Consider the following 24,554-nt stretch of genomic DNA (forward strand, 5'->3'; position numbering starts at 1 on the left):
ATGTCTTTTAAAAATGACTGACCTACAAAATATACCAGATGTCCTTATGTGTAATTAAAGAAAAAAAAACTTGATGGTGCACACCGGTATTTACAGTATATATTACCAATGTGTTACAGTGTATCGTCAGTGGTAAGTGTGTAGACAGTAAAGAGACTGATCATCTGTTTAAGGTAGCGTTACAGAGTTTCATACAATTAGGTAGCACAGGCTTTTTTCCTCTCCTTGCCTTCTTTCTCCCCCTTAGACTCCGTGAAGGGTCAGGTCAAACACAGGAAGCCGAGCTGATTGGTTCTACTCAGATATCGATGGGCATGTGTGACCAATCGCTGCTGCCCAGGGCTTTCCCCAGTCTCCATCTGCTGCTGCTGCTGCTGATAAGTGTGTGTCTAATCGTTCCAGCCCATGGCTTTCCCCAGTTTCCACTTACCTCTTGACCATTGCTTCCTGTCTGATGTGTTAACGCTGCTTTTAATCAGTTTTACTGTCTCATGCACACACATAAACACACACACACACACACACACACATGCCAACACAGCTGGCCCTTTCCATCCCTCCTCTCCAGAGCACGCTTCATTAAGGTTGAACCTATCCCCTGCTCACACCATCACAACCTCTGTCACACACAAACACACACCTGATCCTGCCACCCCTCCACTTGACCCTCTCCTCACCCCATCACCCACCCTGGTATCTCTTACAGTCAAACAAGCCGTGAACATAGACATGTAGCCTTGTCTTTGGCTCTTTATTGAGGCTGTATGCCAGTGTTTGTGTCTACACAAATTAATGCAGTGTGGTGGAATGTGTGCAACGCTTCATTATTACATTATAGTTCATCACCTTACATTCGCAATTGTTGCCTCAGGCTAAATCAAATGAATAAAAGTTCTCGTTTACCCCATGTGCTTCAAAACTGTAAAAACACTTCATGTCTTTTCTTCTTTTCGTGGTTTGGCTCTCTGGGGTGCTCTTTTTAGCCAAGTTAGCGGTGCAGCTAAAAATAGTTGTCTGACAACTATTGTCACACAATTTGGTTCAGACATTCATGTGTCCAGAATGAACTGTAATAGCTTTGGTTATCCTTCATCTAGTGCCATTATATTAGGTCAACATTTTAATGTATTCAATACTTTGGGTTATGACTAAATACCCACAAAACTAATGATATTCCCATCAGCCTCAGCTATACTTTGTGTTTGGTGCAGATTAGCAAATGTCAGCATGCTAACACCATAGAATTAGAACTAGAGTAGAACGGACATTCCCATTCAAATCAACATAGCAGAATAGTCAAAGTGATGGCCATTTTATGTGTACCATTGCCTTTGCAAAGAAATGAGACCGGTGTAGCAGGCTTACTTCCGCAAAAACTTTCTACAAACCGACACGGCATGGAGAGGCATCTTTTGTGCACGCCTGTTGCCTTGCTGCTAGAGAGGAAATGAGGATTGCTGGATTAAATTGCCTTACCAAGAGACAGACAAAAGTAAAACGCCTGCTAAGTGTGGACGGCAGTCTGAATTACAAATAGTTCAATGACTGTTCTAGTTCAGATTGCTAGCATTGTTGTTATGGGCATGTTAGCATGTAGCTCAAAGCACCACTGTGCCTAAGCACGGCCTAACAGAGCTGCTAGCATGGGACGAGACTCTTAGTCTTATTTGTATAACTTGCATGTTTCTGCATATTTTTATGATTATTGTGTGCTACTTCACAACAAAGTATTTAATGTAAATGTAATCTTTAACATGTGATATTGTTTTAGTTTCCTTGAAAAAGAGTACACACAACTCAGATGACAACAAATAGGCCTAGTTAAATCATTCATGGTTGTATTTACTCTTTTGTTGTTGCCCAGAAACTTTCACCTAGTTATTTCAGATTAACATGCTGTAACTACAGTGCGTCTCACTTGGTTGTTGATTGTGGGCAGTGAAGCTGAAGGGATAATAAGGTGTTACTCTGTAGTTGTTGACAAGATGACCTCTCCTGATAATGAGAGAAACAGGAAGAGAGGAGGTCTATTAATAGGAATACCTCTGGAATTACATTATTATTATTATACCAGTGGATATGACAGAGTGATGTGTGTGTGTGTGTGTGTGTGTGTGTGTGTGTGTGTGTGTGTGGTGTGCATATGGTAAAACACTCTGCAGGTCTGCTGTTAGTCACACTCCCGCGTCTCAAATTGAATTAGCGCTGACAGCGCACAGCGCCAGCCGCGTGTATGTGTGTGTGTACTGGGGGCACTAGCTGTTGGCAAGCTATCTTTGTGTGTGTGTGTGTGTGTGTGTGTGTGTGTGTGTGTGTGTGTGTGTTTGTGTGAGTGAAACACAAGAGAAAGAGGGCCTTCCCCCTGAAATCAATTAAGCGAGTATAGTTCTGTAGTTGTGGGGGTGAGGGGGGCACATCCTGTAGAGGGCAGCCCAGACAGACAGCACCATCTGGGGCAGCAGGCAGGTCGACCCTGGGTTGAGACATGAAAGAAGCAGGGCAGGGATAAGAGGAGAGGAGAGTACAGGCCAGCGTTAAATCACTCTTTTCTCTCCACCCCGTACCCTCACCCCAGCCCCTTATCTGCCATCCGATACATCAGCCATGGAGCATCATTCTCACTCAATCACTCTCCATCATTTTCCGTATTCTCCCCTCTCTCTGTATCTGTCCCAGGAGGGATAACCTGTCATACACAGGAAGCAAAAAGAGGTAAGAACGATCTATCCCTCTGTCAGAGATAGGGGCAAAGAGAAAAAGAATATCTCACATCTCTTGTTCCAAAAGAGTTGATTTATAGGTCCATATTTAATTCAAAACAATGCCAGAGAGTGCCACACACACAAACACACACACACACACACACACACAAATACAAACACACGCACACACACACACACACACACACACACAAATGCACCTGTAGAATCCCCCTCCGGTCCATCAGACTGGAAGGAATTAGCACACACACTCTCTCTTTAAGGGGGGAGGGATGGCCCCGTATGATGGACAGCCGGGGTCAGAGTGTGCGCTGTGTTTGTTGGTCATAAGCTGAGTGCTGACAGCCCTCTTCCAGCCATCCTGCACTCAGACACACAGGTCCATTGATGACAATTAACAATCGTCTGAACAGAAAAGGTTAAAGAAACTGAATTACATTAAGAGGCTGTGGTAACACATGATGATTCATGTGACTGTGGCTGTTATAAAGTTAAACTTATGGTGGGTTTAGTATACATATATGCAGCACTAAATGCTCAAGTTAATATGGCAGTGATGGAAGAAGTAACCAGATCCATTAGTCAAGTAATAGTTGCAATACCACAATGTAAAATACTCCATTTCGAGCAAGAGTGTTCAGTATTATCAGCAAAAAACCCATTACCCATAACAACTACAACTATGCAGGCAAAATGGCCTCTGTCATTGTAATATTAGTTTAAATCACATCATCAGATTATTACTACGGATGTATCGACATGTAAATAGTATTTTAATCTTGTAGCTGCTTGAAGTGAAGCTAATTTTAAATATTTTATCTATCAAATACTGTTTGTTATTTGTATTTACTGTATAATAATGCATCAGGTTGTATATATTCATTATATGTTTTAAGTACCAAGTAACTATAGCTGCATTTAGCTGTAGTATTCCGATCTTTTACTTAGTAGCTATACCACAATGTAGAAATACTCTACCACATGTAAAAGTCCCGCACTGATAATGTAACGTAAGTAAAAGTATGTGACAAAATGTACTTCAAAAAAACATCAATTTAAAATATAGGATTTAAGGAAAACTGAATAGGTGTTCCTTTATGGCAGGGGTGTCAAACTCAATGTCACTAAGGGCCACACTGGAAAAAGAGACTCACATCAAGGACCAGACGTGTAGTTTATTGACATGCCTTTATTTCATCAAAAAAGGAAAATATCTTTGACTCAATTATTGCATGTCTCATATAGTCTTCTCACTTACAGTTTGGTCCACATAAAGCCCTGAAAAAGTGAGCAAAAAAGTTCCAAAGCCCTCCTAGAATTTAGCAAATCAAGCAAAACAATGATTACATTTTCTAAGTAGGCTACCACACAGCTGACTCACAACAAGCTCTTTCACAGCCTGAATATGCAAACTCTCTGCTTCTGGGGGAATTTCTGAGTCTCAAAGTCAGCAAATTTGCCAAATTCTGCTTTGAGTGTTGCATAATTGCAAGTTGAAAAACAGTTTCCCATGTTTTTGGTTTGGCACATACTAGGTGGGCCAAAATTTATTGTGAACCTAAATTGACATGCGGGCCGGATCAGAATTTGCAAGGGGCCGGATTCTTCTTCTTCTTAAGTTAAATGTACTATTTAAAAACCCATTGGGTTATCTAAGAATTTAAAACTTTTTCATTGCCCTTGGTAAGCTGATGTTTACAGAATGTACTTATAATCCAGAATTCCTCTCGTCGGTGTTATATTATTATAATGTTGGATCATTATTATTGATGCATGAACATCTAACTAAGCAGTACTTTTATATTGTAGTTGGTTAAAGGGGATCTTATATACTTTTGGTTGGTTTAATCTTAAACCAGTGCATTTTATCTTACAAACCAACTAACCAACAAACTAAATGTTACTATAGCTGTGAAATAAATGGAGTAAAAAGTGCAATATTTCCCTCTAAAATATAGTGAAGTAGAAGCATAATGTATCAAAGCATTAAAAAAAAACCCTTCATATTACAAGTACAGCAGTGCTTTGTTTTGAATCTGTTACCCAAATCAGAGACGTGCCCGAAATGAATGCACATGCAGCCTCGTCGAGTGTTCACTTCACGGAAACGAGTGAGGAAAGGTGAAATTAGAGAGGTGAGGTGTGAGAGAAACAAGAGCTGTTTGGGTCATTAACACTTTCTCTGATGAATGGCACGAGTGTGAGGCCCAGATGGAGCGCTCCAAGGAAACCCCCAAAACACACACGCAAACACACAAAACATGCAGGCCAGGTGCCAGGCCACATGTTAAAGCAGTTTGTCCTCCACTCATCTGACCTCTGCTCCTGTAAGACAGGGGCCTGTCAGGGAGCACATGCCTATGCAATGCCCCAGTGACCCCTGTCTGCACACACTGCTGGCCATACTGCAAGCAAGTATACATGCAAATCCACGGAGGCTCCTGGTTCTGTCTGCACTCCTGTGATCTAATGCTGCGAGACTTCTAATCTCAACAAAGGATCTCACAGTCTTGGTTCATATTAAAACACTTGTTGATGTTTCCAGCAACAGAGGATGTGTTTGAGATATAAAGGGAAACAGTGATGGGATGAGAGGAGAGGAATTTCCCCATCCTAGGAGGCAAAGTTTGACTGAGCAGCGTATGCCTGCTTGATAAGCGCAGTAGAAGAGCGCTTAATCACTGTTAAACTGCCCTTGCTTTTCACATTACTCACTCTGTGTAATTCAATTTCAGCCACAGCTGGTTTCACTTTCAACTTTACAGCTGAGCTCAGTCACGTCCCATAATCTGACCTGATAAATAACTAGCTTTTATTGAGTTTGCAGAGAAAATAGAGTCCAGTATAAACCTTCACAAGAGACTCGCTGAGCCAAATATGAGGAGCGAGGCTGGAGGGCACGAAGCTGAACGGGCAAACGACACGTGTGTGTGTGTGTGTGTGTGTGTTGGGGGGGGGAGGTGTGTGTTTGTGTGGGTGTGTGTGTGTGTGTGTGTGTGGGGTGGGGGGGGTGGGGGGGTGGAGGTGCTTGTGAGCGAGTGTATGGCAACTATTATTAGGAGATAACTGACGTGTGTGTGTGTGTGTGTGTGTGTGTGTGTGTGTGTGTGTGTGTTTTGTGTGTGTGTGTGTGTGTGTGTGCCATGTATGTTAATCTAATGAAGGCAGAGTATATTTACACGTCTTGACTCTCTGCTGAGCTTCTCTCCTTTCAGGATGCCATTTCACATGATTGGAAACAAATGACTTCAGGGTCAAATTTCTCTCCCTTTACTGCCTGTCAATCACTGTGGAGCGGTCCAGAGACATCCCTCCTTGTGTTATTAGAAAGTCGAATCCGCACAGTTTCCATGTTATTTCTGCCACCACAAAGAGGATTATGTTGACACATTATTAAGAGCATTTACAGCGTTAGGGGGACAGCTCGGTTAATCATCGACAAGCTGATAAAAGGTTCTCAAACAAAGGTGTAGTTTGATAAGACAAGAGCGACCAGTATGAAAATACACTCATAATATAACAAATGTATCTAAAATGTACAACCTTAATTTTAAAACACAAAATACAACTCATTTAAAGGAATAGTTAGTAAAATATGCTTATTCGTCTTATTGCTGAAAGTTGGGTGAGAAGATTGATACTCTTTACTTGATTTTTGTGTTAAATATAGTCTATATCGACTCAACTCGCCGTTTTTGTATTTCCATTATGATCCCTGGTACCGGATAACAGGTACTTTTTGTAGTATCACTTCCGACGAGGTTCCAAGCAAGCTGAGGCGATACCAAAAGGTGACGTGAAAACCTGCAGACTACTGATTGGTCGGAGAGAATCGTCACTAATCACTGCTTTTATATAGTGCTTTTCTAGTCTTAACAACTACTCAAAGCACTTTTCATATACATACGCTGTGGCCGAGGCTGCCATACAAGGTGGCACCTGCTCATCAGATAAATGAGCAGCATCGGGGATAACTCGGGGTTCAGTGTCTTGCCCAAGGACACTTTGACATCAGACTGCAGGGCCAGGGATCGAACCACCAACCTTCCGATTGGCAGGCGACCGCTCTACCACTGAGCCACAGCCGCCCCAAGTGCTAGCGACAGACGGGGGTGTCCTGAACAAACCCGCCATTTTCAAATAGTTTAGCCAGCGGTGTTTTTCTTGCTGCCTCCAGCTTCTTTAGAAAGTAAATGTGTCTTCTGGCAAACAGCCACATGCTGAGAATCAAAAACAACACACCTTCCCCGTTCTGTCTGTGTGTCGCGTTAGGTCGTATGACGACCAGCCACGCTCGCCTAACGCATAAACCTGCAATGGAAAAAGGAGGATGGGGCACCGCGGTCGAGTCGAGCCAAGTCGAGCAGAACTGGTACTAGCAGTGGGTAAGCGCCATTTGTGTTGGTATTTTTAACTCCAGTAGATTTGTGAGGACTATGGTTAACTGCTCCTCAGATCTCTGCAGGGTAAATCCAGACAGCTAGCTAGACTATCTGTCCAATCTGAGTTTTCTGTTGCACGACTAAAACTACTTTGGAACATACACGTTCCACCAAAACAAGTTCCTTCCCGAGGCTTTTTTGTAGAGGCACCGTGGCTCTGTTCGGAGCTTAGCGCCATCCATGACGATTGTGATTGGTTTAAAGAAATGCCAATAAACCAGAGCACGTTTTTCTCCCATCTTGGAATGCTGTGTGGACTCGCCAGACCGTCCTCCAAAGCGCTGTGGAGGAAGGTCTGGCAAAGCGAGACTATGTTAAATAGGAAGCCAGCAGCTGGTTAGCTTAGCCTAGCATAACAATTGGAAACAAGGGGGAAACAGTTAGCCTGGTTCTGTCCAACAAAACCACAAACCGCCCAACAGAGCCAGGCTAGTTTCCCCGTCTCCAGTTTTTATGCTATATGCTAAGCTAACTTGTTGCTGGCTGTAGCTTTATATTTAGAAAGTGGTATCGATTTTCTATCCAACTCAGCAAGAAAGCAAAAAAAGGTATTTCCCATAGTGTCAAACTATGTCTTTTACTAAAAAGGCGGTTGTAAGCTCAGTGCGTCATACATCAATACTATGTCAAACTGTTGCAAAATGTCTACATGTGCTAATCTTCCAAACTTTATGTTATTCACTGCTTGCAATCATAGTAGTATTTACACACTATTAATGACAGGTGCTCACGTCCTATTCTATGTAATGTGTCTTTCTGTGTTAACTCTTTTGCGGCAGGTGCAGAGTTCAGCTCTCCTGGTATGAAAGCAATTAGTCTAATTGAAAGATCAGGAATTAGTCTGGAGTTTAAAATGATTGTCCCACACAACCAAACATGGAAATGACAGACAGTATCGAATAACCAGCACAGATTATGGTCTGTCTGCAGACAAAGGCCAGGCTGTTTGATAGCAGCGCACCTGACCGCTCGCTGAAACACGGGCCATCCCCTGAACTGAGTTCCTCAATTAACTCCTTCCTGCTATTTCCACGTCCAGCGCGCATTAGCTCACTGACATGCTCGGCCATGACAAGTAAATTGCTGTTTGGTTATGACCGTTTGTCGGGAAACAGGCCATTTCCCCCGCTTTGCCTAAACCGCTGTTCCTCGCTCTGCTCTGAGGAGAAGGAGGGAGGGAGGGAGGGATGGTGCAGGGCTTTGAGTCTGACATGAAGGCAGTAATTATCACATCAGCGGCTGAACGGGCGTGCCCCCTTTGGTATGGACAAAAACACACAGCATTATGTTGGCCCACAGTAGGTTTTCATTCTCTGTTCCTCATGGCACACTAGAATTCACTGAGGCCTTCCACATGTCTGCTCACAGCAGTATTGATTTACTGTTGATCCTGGAGCAATGTTACAACCATGATTACAATAATGATGACAAGGAGCCTTCTTCCAATCTTGTTATAGACTGTGCCTTTAATAAAGGCCTCTATAGAATAACCCTTTCACCTCCATGCGTCTCTGATTAGTCCTGTTATTGGTAATAAAGTACAGGAATGGAAACTGGCCGCCTGAAACCTGGCAGCTGTTGTTCTTCCCCTAAAATCACAGAGAGACCTGATGAGCTCATGTTATTAGTCAGGGGTGGCCAATCCTGACTTTGAGATCGAGCTAAGTTTACAGCTCGGAAGACACAAAACACGCTTTGTTTTCATTATGAAGCACCTCAAGGGAGATTTTTGCATCATTTCTTATTCAAAACTTCCTGTTGCACGATAGCATGCGTTTCTGTTTTAAGTTTGTGTATATGCATGCCATTACAACTGGAAAACATGGAAAACTCTTTCATTTTGTTCAAACATACGGAAAAATAAGATTTTGAATGCTGGTGTGTGATCTGAACAAAAAAATATGAAAAATACTTTAATAGGCACTTATGGTCAGTTTAACATGTTATGTCATTCATTAATATTTATATTACATACCTCAGGTCCTATTGCAGATGCTTTTTGGAAACACCATTACAGCGTGAGAAGTTGTTAAGGCAGAAAAGAGGTTCTGCCCTGCAGTAAACAACTGTCCCAAATAAAAATCTACATCCTGTGGCTCTAGTTGTGTGTGCACAGTGAAGAGGAGCAGCTCATTGACTGCTTCAGGATGAGTTTTTGTGCTGGTAGATCCAACACAGCGTACAAAACTGTTTTTAAATTAAAAAAAAAAAAGTCAAACTGCCACAGTTTATTGCTCGCTGTTTTGTTGCAATAAGCTTTGGCTCGTTACACTCAATGGGCCGGAGCCTTAAAGTGCGGTCCAGCTGTCAGAGGCAGTGGTTGGTGGTCGGGTGCCACGGAGACTGGCGCAGCAGACAGTCTGTGGTGTCTTCGGCTAGTTTGGCGTGCCGGGAAATAGCTGTGAGTTGGGGGTTCAGGGGGAAGCTGTAGCGGTAAAGACAGTAGGGACCTGCAGTGTCAGAGAGGTGAGGGAGGAGAGAAGGCCCCTGAGGGCTGAGGGGGCTGTGGAGGGGGAAGAGGCAGGGGGAGCCCCCCGGAGACCCATGAAGACATGGGTCCCTACAGTGGGGAGGTTTCTTTGCCTGCAGTGCCGAGAGGAGCGGGAGGTCTGTCAGCGGTGCCAGCGGGGGCAGGCCCCTCAGTCTGTCCGCTCCCAGGGAGGAGAAGGCCCTGCTGGGCAGCGGGGATGGGGGGGGGGCGGTGGAAGTCTTGCCGTAGAGAGGAAACGCGAGGGTGTGGAGATCGTGGCAGGAGAGCGCCGAGATGGAGAATGGGGATGAAGAAGAAGAAGAAGAAGAGAGGGGGAGAAGAGTCTTCACACTGCTGGTCGGTGCCCCCGAGCTCTCTGACGATAAAACAAAAAAAAAGAGGTCAGAAACTTGAATCACAAAGACAAAAACTGGAGCAGGGAAGTAATAAGAGCTGCAGCACAGTACCTTGGAGCTGTATAGTGAATGGCTTGAAGTCTAAGCTGAGAGGGCCTCTCCACGGATACGATTCCAGTAAGCCATCCAACACTCCCCTACACACACACACACACACACACACACACACACACACATACTGTAAAAGCACTGAAAAATGTCATTGCAGGTATTTAAATATTGATTCTGAGAGGTGTGAAATTCTGCACAACACATTTCAACTTCACTTGAAGGTTTTATGTGGTGTCAAATGTCAGTGGTTGAAGCTGAAATCCCTGTTGGGTCCTTTAATGGAGCACTTTCCTGAGCTAAACCAAGTGTGGATGTTTGGTGAGGTTTGCCATACCTATTCCTTCCTGGATCTCTGAAGCCCTTGGCAAACGGGTTCCTGTCGATCTTTAGTTTTGTGATCTGGCCCAGGAGAGAGGATACGGACACGGGTTAGAGTAGACGTGTCAAGCGCTGATGTGTTAAGCTAACAATGAGCTCAGCTTTACAGCGACATGGAGAGTGGCAGAGCTCTCCCTCTGGGACTGCATCTCCCAGCAGCACCCAGGGCGATCAGCCATGTCAAACAGGGTTCTTGGAGGTCGTACGGTTTTATTTGGTGCTTTAACGGGCTGCGGACTCCAGCAGTCGGCCCAGTCACAGCTCGTTATTGAGTTTCTGTAATAATACGTTGGCTGATCGTAAAATGAGCCCTGATGAAAAGATCTGGCAGTCCCTGCGGACGCCTCTGTTACTGGAGGAGCTGCAGCCAACAGCGGGGTCAGCTGTACAGCAACACGCGCACACACACACACACACGCTCTGAGCAGCTGAAAATCAGGACACTGCGATTTATGATTTTGCTGAGACCACAGAGAAGTGGACCTCATCACCTTCATGATGTTCAGAGTGAAGCATTTTGAATTGTCGATTGGCTCAATGAGGAATATCACAGCCACTGTGTTCTGATATGACAATATCAGAACACAATCCCCCGTACTAAGCTGAACACTAAAGGTGACAGAACTTCTAGACTGTGGAACGCATTGCCTCATGTTTTAAGTAGGGATGCACCGATCCAACTTTTTCAGTCCCGATACCGATACTTGGGCTTTGTGTATCTGTCGATACCCGATACCGATCCGATACCGTTGTTGAATTAATAATACACTGTATACCTTCCACCTTATACCTTCCTTCCACCATGTGGAAGAGACTAAAGGCACCAGACTTTCCTAACTAAACATTACTTTCCTAACTAGACAAAATAACATAGATGTAATGTATTGAATTCTTATTTATTTGTACACTTAAATCTTCCAGCATGCGACACATCTGCGACACAGGGAAAAAAACTAACAAAACTGGATCAGCCCGTGGATCTCTTAATTTTTTCGATCCCCGATCCAGCTATTTTGTCAATCTCAGGACCAATATCCGATCTTAACATCGGATCGGTGCACCCCTAGTTTTAGCCTCTGTTGACATCTTTAAAAAAGCAGCTAAAGACACATATTTTTAGTCAAGTTCGTCCAAAAACCAGTCAGTATCTGGTGTTAGGGTTAGGGTTCACTAACACAGATTTAGACAGATTTTTTTTGAGAAATAAGCCTTTTGTGTACATAGAAAAAGTCTTAGATCTTTGAGTTCAGCTTATAAAAAATGGGGGCCAAAACAAAAGTGTTGCGTTTATAATTTTGTTCAGTGCATTTGTGGCGCATAAAGGATGTACAATATAAATATGTAACATCAGACAGGCTATGTAGCGGATTTTTCTACAGAATTTTTAGAAATACAGAAATAAAACTGCAGTTGTTTAAAGCACTAATTCAGCCAGTTTGTGTGGCGTTACCTGTTGGTTCTGATAGGCTGTGACGGTGGTGAACTCAGTTTCTGGGAAGGAGAAGCTGTGGACTCCTTCAGCAGGCAGCGACTGGATCTGGGACAGGTCCATGCGATGGTCGTGCCGGATGACGTGCACACGTGGTTTGTATTTATGCATCGACTGGAGAATAATCTGCATGAAGACGTGAAGAGGATACTTTATAATTGACAACAACCAAGGGCTGCAACTTCATTATCAATTCATTATTGATAATGACGTTGCACATTATTTTTCAAACAGCTGATTAACAGGTTCATATATTAAATGTAGTTCAATATCCATCACAATTTCCCTAAACTCAAGCTGATGTCATCAAATTGCTTCCTTTGACCAAAACCCCAAAAGAGACAAAGAGAAGCAACTAATCGTCATAGCTGAGTGGGTTGAATCAGACATTTTTGCTTAAAAAATTAAATCATATTTAACTTTAAAAAAAATGAAATTATCCGAATGGTTGCTGTTTATTTTTCTGTCAATTAAATACTTGTTTAATTGACTAATTATATACATTTAAAAACTGTGGGGAATTAGCGAATCATTTCAGTTACACAAATGCACTACAATAGGTGAAATATGAAGGTAATATGATACTAGAACGAAATATAATTTACGACAATGTCACAACAGGCATCACAATCTACAACAACACAATGCAAAATAGTGTGGAATCGGCTGTTATGTCCAGCAAAACTAATGTAGATTTAGCTAAAACACGCTATTCAACAAATAAAACTCACAAAACATCAAATATTTTATTTCATTAGTGCAGCCAATCAATATTAATCAACATGATTTGTATTTGACATATCTAAAAACAATATGTCAATATTATATGTTGTATGATTTAGATCTATTTCCCAAACTTTAATTTTGCAGGTCATAGTGTTGCTTTTGTTGTGTGTTATTATTCTCATTTTGCACACTTGGTAAAGCATTTTTTAATAAACAACCAAATTACAAGTCTACAAATCTAACGTTTTCCTCTTTACCTGTTAGAGATAATATATGTGTGGTTATATATATATATATATATATATATATATATATATATATATATATATATATATATATATATATATATATATATATACAATATTTGTGTTTATAATAAGCGGAAGAGTTGCAGGCAGAGAGGCCATATAAAGAGGTAAATTGACCACAGCAACATCAGGGATTATGAGGCTGTTTCTACAGTTTGTACTTTCCTCCATCGTATACTATAATAATGAATCCCCCAAATGCAGCACTTTCAGGATGGTTTTATAAACAGAAGGATCAGGTGAAAATCCACCTACAGCCTCCCCAGTCACCACATCTGTCACATCTGCATATTGCTGAACCTTTACAGGAAGTTAACGGATTTCCACTTCCAGTATTAGAGAGAAATGCTTCAATGTGTGTGAGACAGCAATCCAAGCGGGAGTGACGCTCCCAAAGTATTTACAGACTGTAAAACGGCCCTGCTGCTCCGTCACCATACAGCAGTACCCCTACCATCAGCTGATGTTAACTCTTTCAGATGAACTACTGAGAAATGTACAGAAATAATCTGGGGTTTTAAAAATATCCCATTATAAAACAATACAAGTAAGAAATAAAAATGTCTGACCTGTGGGCCTACTGGTCACTATCTGTTATCAATTGGACAGAGAGAAAGAGGAAGCACGCGCATGCTCAAATGGGTTACCTACATGTCCCTTGTCGTCCATCTCGTTGTTGGTGAGTTTGACCCGGTCGAAGCTGATGACCTGGCGCATCCACGTCTCTCCTGCGCACGGGGAGTCCGGGTGCACGTAGAGTCTGGGGGAGATGCACGAGTGGTCCGTGTTTCCAGCCACCATCCACTGCGAGCTGTGGTACACATACCTGCCGGCAGTGGTGGAACAAGTATTCAGATCCTTTACTCAGTAAACGAGTAAAAATAAGTAAAAATAGTCTACTAATACCACGCTGTAAAAATACTCTGTTACAGGTAAAAGTCCTGCAGTGAAAATGTTACTTATAAGTACAAGTATGTATCATCAGGATAATGTACTTAAAGTATTAAAAGTAAAAGCACTCGATTCAGAAACATCCTCACATGTTAGAGACTGGAAACGATCCAAACAGTTCTGTCAATCAACTAATACTCATACTCGGCTAATCATTTCAGCTGGACTTGTAGGCTGTTATATTGTTGGTTTGTTCATTTTTAATAAAACCTTGTATTTAATACATGTGTTTTGTGTTCAAAAATCTGTATTTAGTGGAGTAAAAAGTACAATATTTCTCTCTGAAATGTAGCGGAGTAGAAGTAGAAAGTGGCATGAAAAGAAAAGACTCAAGTAAAGTACAAGTACCTCAAATTTGTACTTAAGTACTGTACTCGAGTAAATGTACTTAGTTACATTCCACCACTGCCCCGCCGCGGTATACATGTAATTAAATAAACGAATGTATAAATAGTGAGTTAGATTAATTTAATACACACCTGTAGCGTTTTGAGTCCACTGGCATGACGTCCATTGCGATGTAGTACTGCTGGCACGGGTCCAGATTGCGCACTTTGACGCGCACGGAGGGGAACATTCTCCTAACGAGAGGCGAGGGAAGAAGCGCAGACACGTCATGTTTGATCCCTTTTTAATTAAATATTTAATATTCCCTTAACACTGCTAAAAGGGTGTCTAGCCGTCCTGGATTTCACATCCTAAAGCACACAGAAACAGATCACTTCAGAGGAACGTTCAGGGTCCTCGAGGGGCCATGAGGGCATCTTCACGGCCGAGATTTATAGCGAGAGTTCTCCGTTATAGAATAAACGGAACCTAGATTTCAGCAGCTAGTATGTCCCAATAACTCATTTCTGGGGGTAAAAGACGAGAAAAAGAACACAGCCTAGCACGTGGACACCTATCAGACCACAAATGAATTTCTTTGAAACTAAAAGATAAAGTTAATTTAATCGACCTATAGCTACCCAAGAACATCCATGTGTGACAAGATGTCATTATGTATAGTCCGCGATTATAATAAATAGGTATTCTTTTAAATTTCATCCAGAATGACTAGAAAATAGAATTTAACTCAGTTCGACAAAATGTAATAATTCAACAAACTCTACCTCACATGATATACAATGTGCACTATTTATTTTATATTCCAAACAAAGCGTAGGCCTATGATATATTTCTACACGTGCAGGGCAAAGTCACTATAAAACCCAAAACTTCCAGTTCTGGTGTATTCTGGCCCATATTTTATCAAACTGCTGCCTTGTGATCGGCTGCAGCGCGATCAGAGCCGTTTTAATCACCTGATAAACGCGCACCTGTGACCGCAGAACAGCTCATGTAAATATCCTAACATGTCATATCACTGATAATGACCTATCCAGGTTGTATTTATAACTGACTCTTGAACACGGAAACTAGCACGCATTTATAACGGACTGAGAATCAAATGTTTTATTATTTTAAACAAAGGTGTATAGGCCATCCTTATTTAAGCATTACGGCCCAGGGTGCAGAGTGTGGGGCCTGCTCTTATTTCATGTGATTTAGGTGACTTTTGTAAAGTTTTTGTTTATCATAATAGATATCGATTTTTTTTTATTATTTAAGTTTTAAAGAGTAAAGGGACACGATTCAAAATCTCATCAGACTGTTTTGTTTTAGCTGATTTGTCATGCACATACAATCCAAATCATATTATTATGAATAGACGTACTGCCTGTCAAATATTGTTCCTTTTATCCCCGGATATGTAGCTTTGAAGTTTACAAATTTTGCAGGATTGAAACAATGCATGGAAGTCTGGAATAAAGCCTCTCCATATTTGCTACAGATCACTTATCCAGATTTAGTACCTGCCAGCTTTGGTTATGATCATCTCGGTGCCGATCTCATAGAATCTCTTCCACAGCTCGGAGCCCTGCAGCTCCACCCGGACCTCTCTGTCCGGGCGGCAGTCGCTCTCCTTCGGCTTGCTCTCCTCTCCGCTGGGCTCAGCCTCTTCAGCCCCTGATCTGATAGTCGGTCTCTCTGGGTCACAGGATATGTGCTCTGCCCTCCTCGGTGTTGAACCTGCTTTCTTCATCTGGCTGACTGGATATTCGTTCAGGCCTATAAAAGGGCAAAGACTTAGATGAGTGAGCACTGAGAAAAGAAGCTAACTGCATTTTTGTAACCTTTTGTTTTCTAAAATCATTTACAAGTTAGCTGCAACTTTAACTTTTTCATTAAAAGAAGCTGTAGATACAACTAATGTATAGTCTTATAAAAAAGGAACAGATAATTTGCTCCAGTTTGACAACTGACATGGAGAATATTTGCAAAACTTGTTTTCCCTAAAAAAAAAGTATGTATTTGATCATTTTGGTTTTTAGCTGACAAAAAGTTGAACTGTGAAAATTGATGGATAAAAATATAGATCTGATGAAGCAAAATAACTTGCAGACTGCCGATTGTAGATTGTGTTTTATTGTTCCATGTTGTGCGTAAAATGTGTGTGTATTACAGCAATGAGGTGTTCTCAAACCCAGCAGTCCTTCTGCCTCACCGGTGAAGATGCTCGTATCGCTGCCGGTGTCTCCAGCTGAACTTGACTCGTGTCCCTCCGACACTTTCATCCTCTTGCAGGGTTTCCCGACCAGCGCCTCCACCGAAAACGCGTGAGCCCGGGAACTCAGACCCTGCATCTTGGCGAAAGATCCCGTCTTTCTGCGTGTCGTATATCCGTCTGAACTTTGATTTGTCCCGCACAAGGTTCAGTGTCCCAGCGCATTCAGGGCAGGACGGGGTAGAACAGGCAGCAGCAGAAGCAGCACCTCAGGGAGCCCCTCTTCTCTCACGGCTGCTCCGTGACGCTGCGTAATTGATCCGGTGCCTTCCCATGTGTTCTCCTAGACGCGCGCCCTCATCCAAAATCCTTGATTATTGGCACGCCTCTCTTCCTCACTACAATATCGCCCTCTCTCCCCCTATCCGTTACTGTGTCTCCCTTTTCCTCTCTGCCTCACAGAGGGCTTGTTCCTCTGGTTCCCCTCTGCGCGTCACAGAGAGGGAGGGAAGAGCGCAGCGTGCATTCCTCCACATGGGCCTGCGCTGCAAAAAATATTCATCATAATACGTATCCAGGCCTTAAATATAGTTTCCTGAGACAAATGACTAATACTTGTTACTGCAAAAGTGAAATAAAAAGCCTTCTCTCTAAAACAATCACGTTTTGTTACGACTTGGAAACGATGCAAAATGAAGCCGATTACTTCAACAGTATCTATCAACAGATGCAATTCGATTCAAAACAGTTTTTAGATTTTGTTAATTGCAAGTTAGCAAGTTACAAAGTCCAATCAACTGCCATTTTCCCAATATCTGAAAATAAAAATCTTATGAGACTCAGAAAACAATACATATTTCTTGCAGTGCGCGCTTGGTCTCAGTGGCCTTTAAGCATCCAGAACAGCCAGCAGCAGCATCTTTACGCGCGGTACTACTGTGGGATGATGATACTTTCAAGGCTGGACGTTAAACATTAGACTTGGTTTGTGGCATTTTGTGATATAATGCAAGTTCAGTTGTTTCAAAAATGAAATGTGAGAGTGGTAGGCCGCAAAATAATAATAATAATAAGGTCAGAAAAAATAAAGCTGATGAAGTAATATATGTACATTGTAAATCTACAATGTGATTTATTTAAAAGCACATTTCTTGGACACATCTTCTCCATATATTTAGCACAAGCAAGCTCTTTGATTGTCTATGTTGCTTCCCTCCATTTAGACAGATATCCGATAGATAAATAGAATGAACATTTTTGAGCGCTGGAGGGGGGAGCCAAGGCACAAATATTTAAGTCTTTTAATTCAGGCCATCTGGAAGGTAAAATATCTCCCTGAAACTCACTGCGTTTCTGTTGAAGCTAACATTTCCTATATTAATTTGAAGGCTTTCCTTAAAGCGGTATAGAAGTGGGATTTTTTTTTTCTTCTTCTTTGCGGTGCCCGGTGAGGGTGTGCGCCAGTCTGGTTCTCATAAGTGCGGAGATCAGATGGAGTTCGGCGCACAGGGGAAAACTGGTCCGTAATGACAGCTCGAGATTATTACATTACTGCTCGACATGAAATAGATCCGCTTTACACAAATACAAGTCAGCGAAGGCTCTATTTAAAATGTTTTTTAATCACATGATATAATTGCTGTAAGGAGAAAACAAATGAGGGCTGTGTTTACGGCACGGTCGGTTTGGTTGGTGATGGAAATCTCTGACAACAGCCGGGAAATGGAGAACTATGACCAACCGGAATCGCATGCTCTCTGTCATCATAACCTGTTTCAGGACTGATGCCCGGATTTATGTTTATTCTTTCCTAACTTGTCGTTTTCTCTCAATACTGTAACAAAAGTGCACCCCAAACACGAGAGCAACTGTCCGTGCGCGCGCACAGGCCTGCTGCTGCCTCTCACTGAAATAAAAAGACGCAACCCCCACCAGATAGAAATAGCCTGTGCCGTTTCCTTCCACTCACATTCGAGAGATTATTTTTCCATGTTGTCTTCAGCAGTCAGCTCATAAATCTTCGTCATGGGATTATGGGATGTCAGCCGAGTGATGGCGGGCGCGCAGGCAAGTGATGCCTGGCTCTGCTGAACACAACAGGAAGCTCCTTCTAGTTGTTTTCTGATTCTTTATCCAGGGTAAAGCTGCATTTGTCTCATTCAGAAATGTTTGGCACACATGTTTCCTCTTATTGGACACAATACGCACGCTTGGCGGAAATAAGAGACTTAAATCCAATTTAGCACGGGCCTCAGGTTTCTATTAATGCGGAAGTTTGATGACCCGCTGCAATTAGGGTTTTCTCGATCATTTAGCGCCTTCAGGTCCGCTCTCATGCTGTTGATTTGCGTATCCACGGCCTAATTAATAATCATTGGTGAATAATTGGTTGGTAATTGAAACTTTTGTGGTAGGCCTTTGAATGCACCCACAGACTGTAGGCTCAAGTGCTACACATTCATCTTGAAGGTAATTTAAACTTTGGTTGGGTAAAGGGAAGTTTGCCATTTGTGAAATATGGCTTTTATGAATTCAATTGTTTTCCCCCCCTATTTCAATACGATTTTTTTGTTGTGTGTAGCTGAAGGCTGGTGCCCAACGAGTAATCACGACCAGCCGCACACTCATAGGCGTCTGTCTGTACTGTATACGTGCAAATGCCCCACAAATTAATGTGTTTGTGTGTGTGTGTGTGTGTGTGTGTGTGTGTGTGTGTGTGTGTGTGTGTGTGTGTGTGTGTGTGTGTGTTTATAAACAGGCCTGTCTGTCTGTTGCTCAGTGCTGAGTGGATGTGACGGGCCCCCTGATGGTTTGTTTTAAGTTGAAACACTGACGCTGAGCAGTTTACGTTTATGTGTGTGTGTGTGTGTGTGTGTGTGTGTGTGTGTGTGTGTGTGTGTGTGTGTGTGTGTGTGTGTGTGTGAGGGTTATTCTGGGCATGGGCTGCTGGAGCGGATGCCCACTCACTGCCAAACGTCAAACTTCCACCACCCGTACGCTGTGACATATGTAAAGTGTTTGAGTACAGAACGCTGTATACACTTAGTGTATTGTGACCCTAATGGGATGTGAGTTCTCTGTATTGGACATGAATGGAGGCTCACCTGGAAAACACACTCTATATACTGAGACAATGATGTGCTAATTGTTTCCAACACCGGTTACATAAATATGATCTTGAATTTCAAGTTCAGGCTACATATGGGGCTGTTTGTTATTTATGCATCTTATTACTGACTGCTTCTTTTTCTACCTTAAATATACAGTGGCAAAACATCCTGAGTTGATGTGAAAGAAAGACGAAGAATAAGATGAGAGCAGGCAACCAGCCAAAGCTTTTTACAACATGACCGATTACAAAGTGACAAATTCCAGACATGTCATCAGCTCCATGGTGTGTGTGTGTGTGTGTGTGTGTGTGTGTGTGTGTGTGTGTGTGTGTGTGTGTGTGTGTGTGTGTGTGTGTGTGTGTGTGTGTGGTGTCACATCTGCTACTCATAACCTCCTTGTCCCTCTCTCGGGGGGTACAGCTGTCTGAGGTCCGGGTCTGTGGAGTCCCTGCAGGGATCCTTTCTCTCTGTGCGGAAGCAAAGTCTCCTCATGACTTCTGCTTGTGCAACAGCTTTAATGGGAGAGGCAGCGAGACGCTGATCACATCCTTCTCTGCCAATAGCAGTTAATTGACTGTGTCTGCCTACACAGTTGCATCTTTCCCCTTGATTTGCTGTTGAAAAGCATCCAAATTCTCTCCTCCAATCAGCTACTACTGAGATAAATTTGATTTGGCTGCTGATGACGAGAGACGGGAGTTTAGGATGGTTGCTGCAGCATTCTTATGATAAAATCAGTTTCACTTAAATATTTCTTGCCGCCTGTCACAGCTTCTGCAAATCTGCTTCATCCACACCCTCCTCTATCAAGTAATCAGTCAAACTACTTGTATAGCAGCTTTCATGCAGGTTAGTATAGTTACAGATGAGACAGTAAAATAAGAACATGATAGAGACTAATGTGCATTAACAAGAATGTAAAGATTTAAGATTAAAATGTGAATCAAGTGACATGTTCCTCTAATGGGCATTGCAGTTTATCTTCATGCAATCCCACATACACCTACTGCTGCCATAGATATTAGAGCAACAAACCTGAGGCTGAAAAACATACCCAACCAAAACACTATTTACTCTTTTATAGCCCTAACCGTAACCCTAACATTTGCTAAAAAAAAACTAGCAGCCCTGCTGTGATTAATGTGATTTGGGACTGCAGAATCTCTTTAAAGATATCAACACTCAGCTGCTCTCGGATTCTCCTATATTGATTGTAATTTCTAAATTAATTGCAGCCATCGTAGTCAAGCCTGAAAGAGGTAAAATGTTGTTAGTTTTTCTAGTGTTGCTACCCGGCACCTCTCCTTTCCCATCTGTGCAGCACCTCTGCACTGCTCTCTGGGTCTCTGGGCTGGCAGTGTTTGAGGAGCCTGGGCACGAGGCCTGGTACTACCGTCCCCCCCACCCTGCCCACAGTGTAGGGAGATTTAATGGCTCATGTGCCACGGCATCCAGCCTTTACTGGCTCCTTCTGCCTCAGCCTGGCCCGGGTGGGTAACGAGGGATGAGGGCAGGAGGAAAATAGGAGAAGAGAGTAACATCTCTGCCAAGACACAGCCTCCTCCTCTCACCACAAGTGTGTTGTGAATTATCTTCGCTCCCCTCCCTCTTTCTTTCTCTCTATCCCTTCCTAAGCCTTTAGTTATCCCTTGCTACTCACCCTCTTCCTATTAAACACATATAGATCTTCATCTGTCCGCAGCGCTTTCATGAGGCCCGCTGTGAATCCGCCTCTATGGCACATTCATCTCACTTGTTTAGATAGCTAATTCTTTTTGATGAAAATTGCCCTTTTTTTCTCTCTCTCTCTCTCTCTCTCTCTCTCTCTCTCTCTGCCTCTCTCTTCCTCTCTCTCTGTCTCTCCCTGACTGCCAGTAACTGTGTGGTTAATGGCTGCGGTAAAAAGAAACAAAAACAGCCGTAATTGATAATGAGAATCAGACTCTGCATGTGAGGCTCTCAGTCCAGCGCCTATTCTCTCCTCCCCATCTTGTCAGCTCCTGGGAGTGATGGCCCAGACGGGCAGCTCTGCCAAGCAGGACCCTTCCCAGACAGATGTCAAGGGGTGGAAAACTAATCTTCAGGGTGTTAGAGTGTAATTTCCTAATACCATAATGTGTAACTAGCACATTATGTTGGACTGTTGGGATAAAATAAGCATAAAGGTGAACAATGCCAGCACTCAAGCACAACACACACTTTCAGACTGTTAGCTGACTTAAGCGAGAGTTTGAAATGTGTTGAGGGCTTCTTTTGGTGTTGTTAACATGCATGGTGAGGGCATGTAGTAATTATTAGGGGGAAACCATCGTTTTGAGGAACCCCACAGTTGCACACGTCTTTATCGGTTTCTGTTCAAGTGAGCGCAATCATTCTGAACACAAATATTTTTTTTATCAAAGCCTCGCCACAGTGGAGGGGAATTATTTTTAGATTGCCCTGATAAATGAGGGGTTTCATATATCTGGATGTGGTCGTGGGGCGAAGAGAAGAGTGAAAATTTTGGAGAAAAGAGAGAAAGGGCTGGGAAAAAACTGGCAGAGCAACAAAAGCTTTTAAAACAACGTGAAAAATCTGCAGTTCTTTAACAGTTAGCTTGTCATTTTTATTTGCCTCTTCAGATGGTGGCAGCGGTTGTCTTTCAGGCTGTGCCAGCTGGGATTGGCTGCTGGCTGGAAGGCGCAGTGCTGGCCCCGGGTAGCACTCTTATTATCATCACCACACACTGTAATTCACATGTCAATCACAGCTTAGAGCAGCGCAGGGCCGAGGGGAGAGGGGCTGGTTAGAAGGGGCCGCCGACTGGGGTGATGGTCCGGGGCGGGGCGGGGGCTGTACACTGAATACTTCCAGCAGGCCCTAATCGGACCTTTCATTCCCTCATCTCTGCAGAATGGGCTTGGATAGGTGTATGATTGGTTATACAAGACTGGCTGAAGCAGGAGGCTGTGCTGGACTGGCTGCTGTAAGAATCCATGTGACCTCTGAGGAAGGCTAAACTGTCACAGTTTGGCCCAGTCTGGCCTGGCCCGAGCTAGACTCTAGCTGGGGAAGACAGGATGAACCGAGCAAATAAGAACAGAGGAAAATGTGTTAATCTAGCAAGAATTCCATGTTTTTAAGCCAACAGTCACAAAGATGAAAAAATGTCTGTTTACGCTGAAGAGCAGTTGGTCAGACTGTAGTTATGGGACAAAGAGTTATAGGAAAAAAGCTGTGTATCCACTTGAAATTATTTGGTAAGAATGAGAACTGTTGGTTTTGCATTAGATGTCTCTTAATTCCAGTGTTTTGTCTGCATGAACACCCTGCGATCTACTTCAGGTGGTTGCACCAGCTCTTCGTTAATTCGAATTTAGTCTATAGTTATAATAAGTGAAGTTTATGCGTTATTTAATCAAAACATGTTGTACCACAAACTTATTATGTAGAGATTGGTTGTTACCTACTAACTGCTAGCTAACTGAAGTAATGCTGGCTAACTGACAGGGCTAACGCTATAGACCCTTTGCAAACACATCACCACGACTACGTGACGACGCCATGATGGACGGCGGAAGCACAGGCTAAACAGTAGTAGATGAGCGGAAAGTTTCATAGTTTCAATTAGTTTGAAATACATAACACTAAATAAACTGTATTTATGGCTTTATGGCTTCTTCTATTGAACAACAAGTTGTCATGCCGTTATCGGTCGAGGTAGGGCATCTGGTAGGTGCTCACAAAGAGCAGTATTTGGAGGTTGGAGATAGCAGGATTGGATACCGACCCTTAATTCTTTCTCCCTCCGTTTTCACGGACCTCATAAATCACCGAGTCTGCCCGACTTCAGTCCACACGATCTGTAACACTATGTGGTAAACGGGGTATCCCATATACTGGTGCTGATCTGTACCACTATGTGGTAAACGGGGTATCCCCATATACTGGTGCTGATCTCAAAGCTTTTAAAAGTCTTACCAGTTCTTTGTAGCTGGCTGGGTTACAGGTACGCGATGCTACGCTAACGGCGGGGGGAGGTACCTCATAATGGTAAAGATAAGACATCAATCTAGGGTTTATTTTGTTTTAACATCTATTCTATACTTCAGTAAAGATTTATATAACGTAGCCCATGTTTTTAGAGGATATGGTCGGTCGTGGCTACCCATACCGTTGTTCACTGGGTGTGCCAATGCAACTTCCTAATGAATGCCTAAACGCATCCCAACTCTGGGAAGTGCAGTCATTAATTATCTATCACACGTTAATCCATGCAGTAAATCACGGAGTGTATATGATAAGTAGTAACCACACATAATTGTAAGATTTGACCGGTGGATATTACGACGCGATGGGCAGCAGCTAGCGAGCAGTCCAAAGCTAGCTGCAGCTAGCTTGTCAGCTAGCTGGGGTAGAAGCTCCGCAGACCCGGATTTAACTAGTTTTTTGGCCTTTTTGAAGCTAGTTTCCGTGCCATGTCATCTTTAATTTAACCGATATTTTTTGTATGTGTGTTAAGTTAAATGATCAACGGAACGGCTTTCTTTTTTGGATATGTAGCTAGGTCAGTGAATAACCGATGTTAGCTAGTTATGTGGGTCATCATCAGGTTGGTCCTGTTAGCAGGAACAGCTGGTTAAGGATAATTAGGATACTTTTATTTATCGCTCATTTAAAACAGAAAGGCAATACATACACATGCTTGTGTTGGTGAGGATTACTCTGCAGATTGTGAATGTGAGAACACAAACACGAACGAAAACGTACGCGTTTAGCTTGCCGTCCGTCTACAGCACACGTGTCAAACTCAAGGCCCGCGGGCCAAATCCGGCCCCTCACAGATTTTGATCCGGCCCATATATATCAATTTTGGTTTACAATACATTTTGGCCCACCTAGTTTTTGCTGACTTTTTTAGGACTTTATGTGGACCAAACTGTGAGTGAGAAGACTATACGAGACA

General features: G+C 42.8%; 1 protein-coding gene across 1 annotated transcript; it reads right to left on the reverse strand.

Annotated features, from left to right (window-relative positions):
* Positions 1-9,402: 9,402 nt before the first annotated feature.
* tbx22 (T-box transcription factor 22) lies at positions 9,403-17,206 on the reverse strand. The gene is made up of 8 exons (XM_031280142.1): positions 16,500-17,206; positions 15,808-16,063; positions 14,431-14,532; positions 13,652-13,826; positions 11,928-12,092; positions 10,434-10,498; positions 10,100-10,185; positions 9,403-10,008 (listed from the first exon to the last, which is right to left on the reverse strand). The coding sequence occupies exons 1-8, from the start codon at positions 16,636-16,638 to the stop codon at positions 9,470-9,472; spliced, it is 1,527 nt and encodes a 508-aa protein (XP_031136002.1). The 5' UTR covers positions 16,639-17,206; the 3' UTR covers positions 9,403-9,469.
* Positions 17,207-24,554: the final 7,348 nt, after the last annotated feature.

The sequence above is a fragment of the Sander lucioperca genome, chromosome 1, assembly GCF_008315115.2.
Source record: "Sander lucioperca isolate FBNREF2018 chromosome 1, SLUC_FBN_1.2, whole genome shotgun sequence".
Classification (NCBI taxonomy): domain Eukaryota; kingdom Metazoa; phylum Chordata; class Actinopteri; order Perciformes; family Percidae; genus Sander; species Sander lucioperca.

Coding starts and splice junctions, on each gene's coding strand:
- tbx22 (XM_031280142.1), bottom strand. CDS start 16,638: ATGCAGGGTCTGAGTTCCCGGGCTCACGCGTTTTCGGTGGAGGCGCTG. Junction 10,499..11,927: donor CAGCCTATCAGAACCAACAG/GTAACGCCACAC, acceptor CTCCTGGGCCAG/ATCACAAAACTAAAGATCGA. Junction 10,009..10,099: donor ATTCACTATACAGCTCCAAG/GTACTGTGCTGC, acceptor TTTTATCGTCAG/AGAGCTCGGGGGCACCGACC.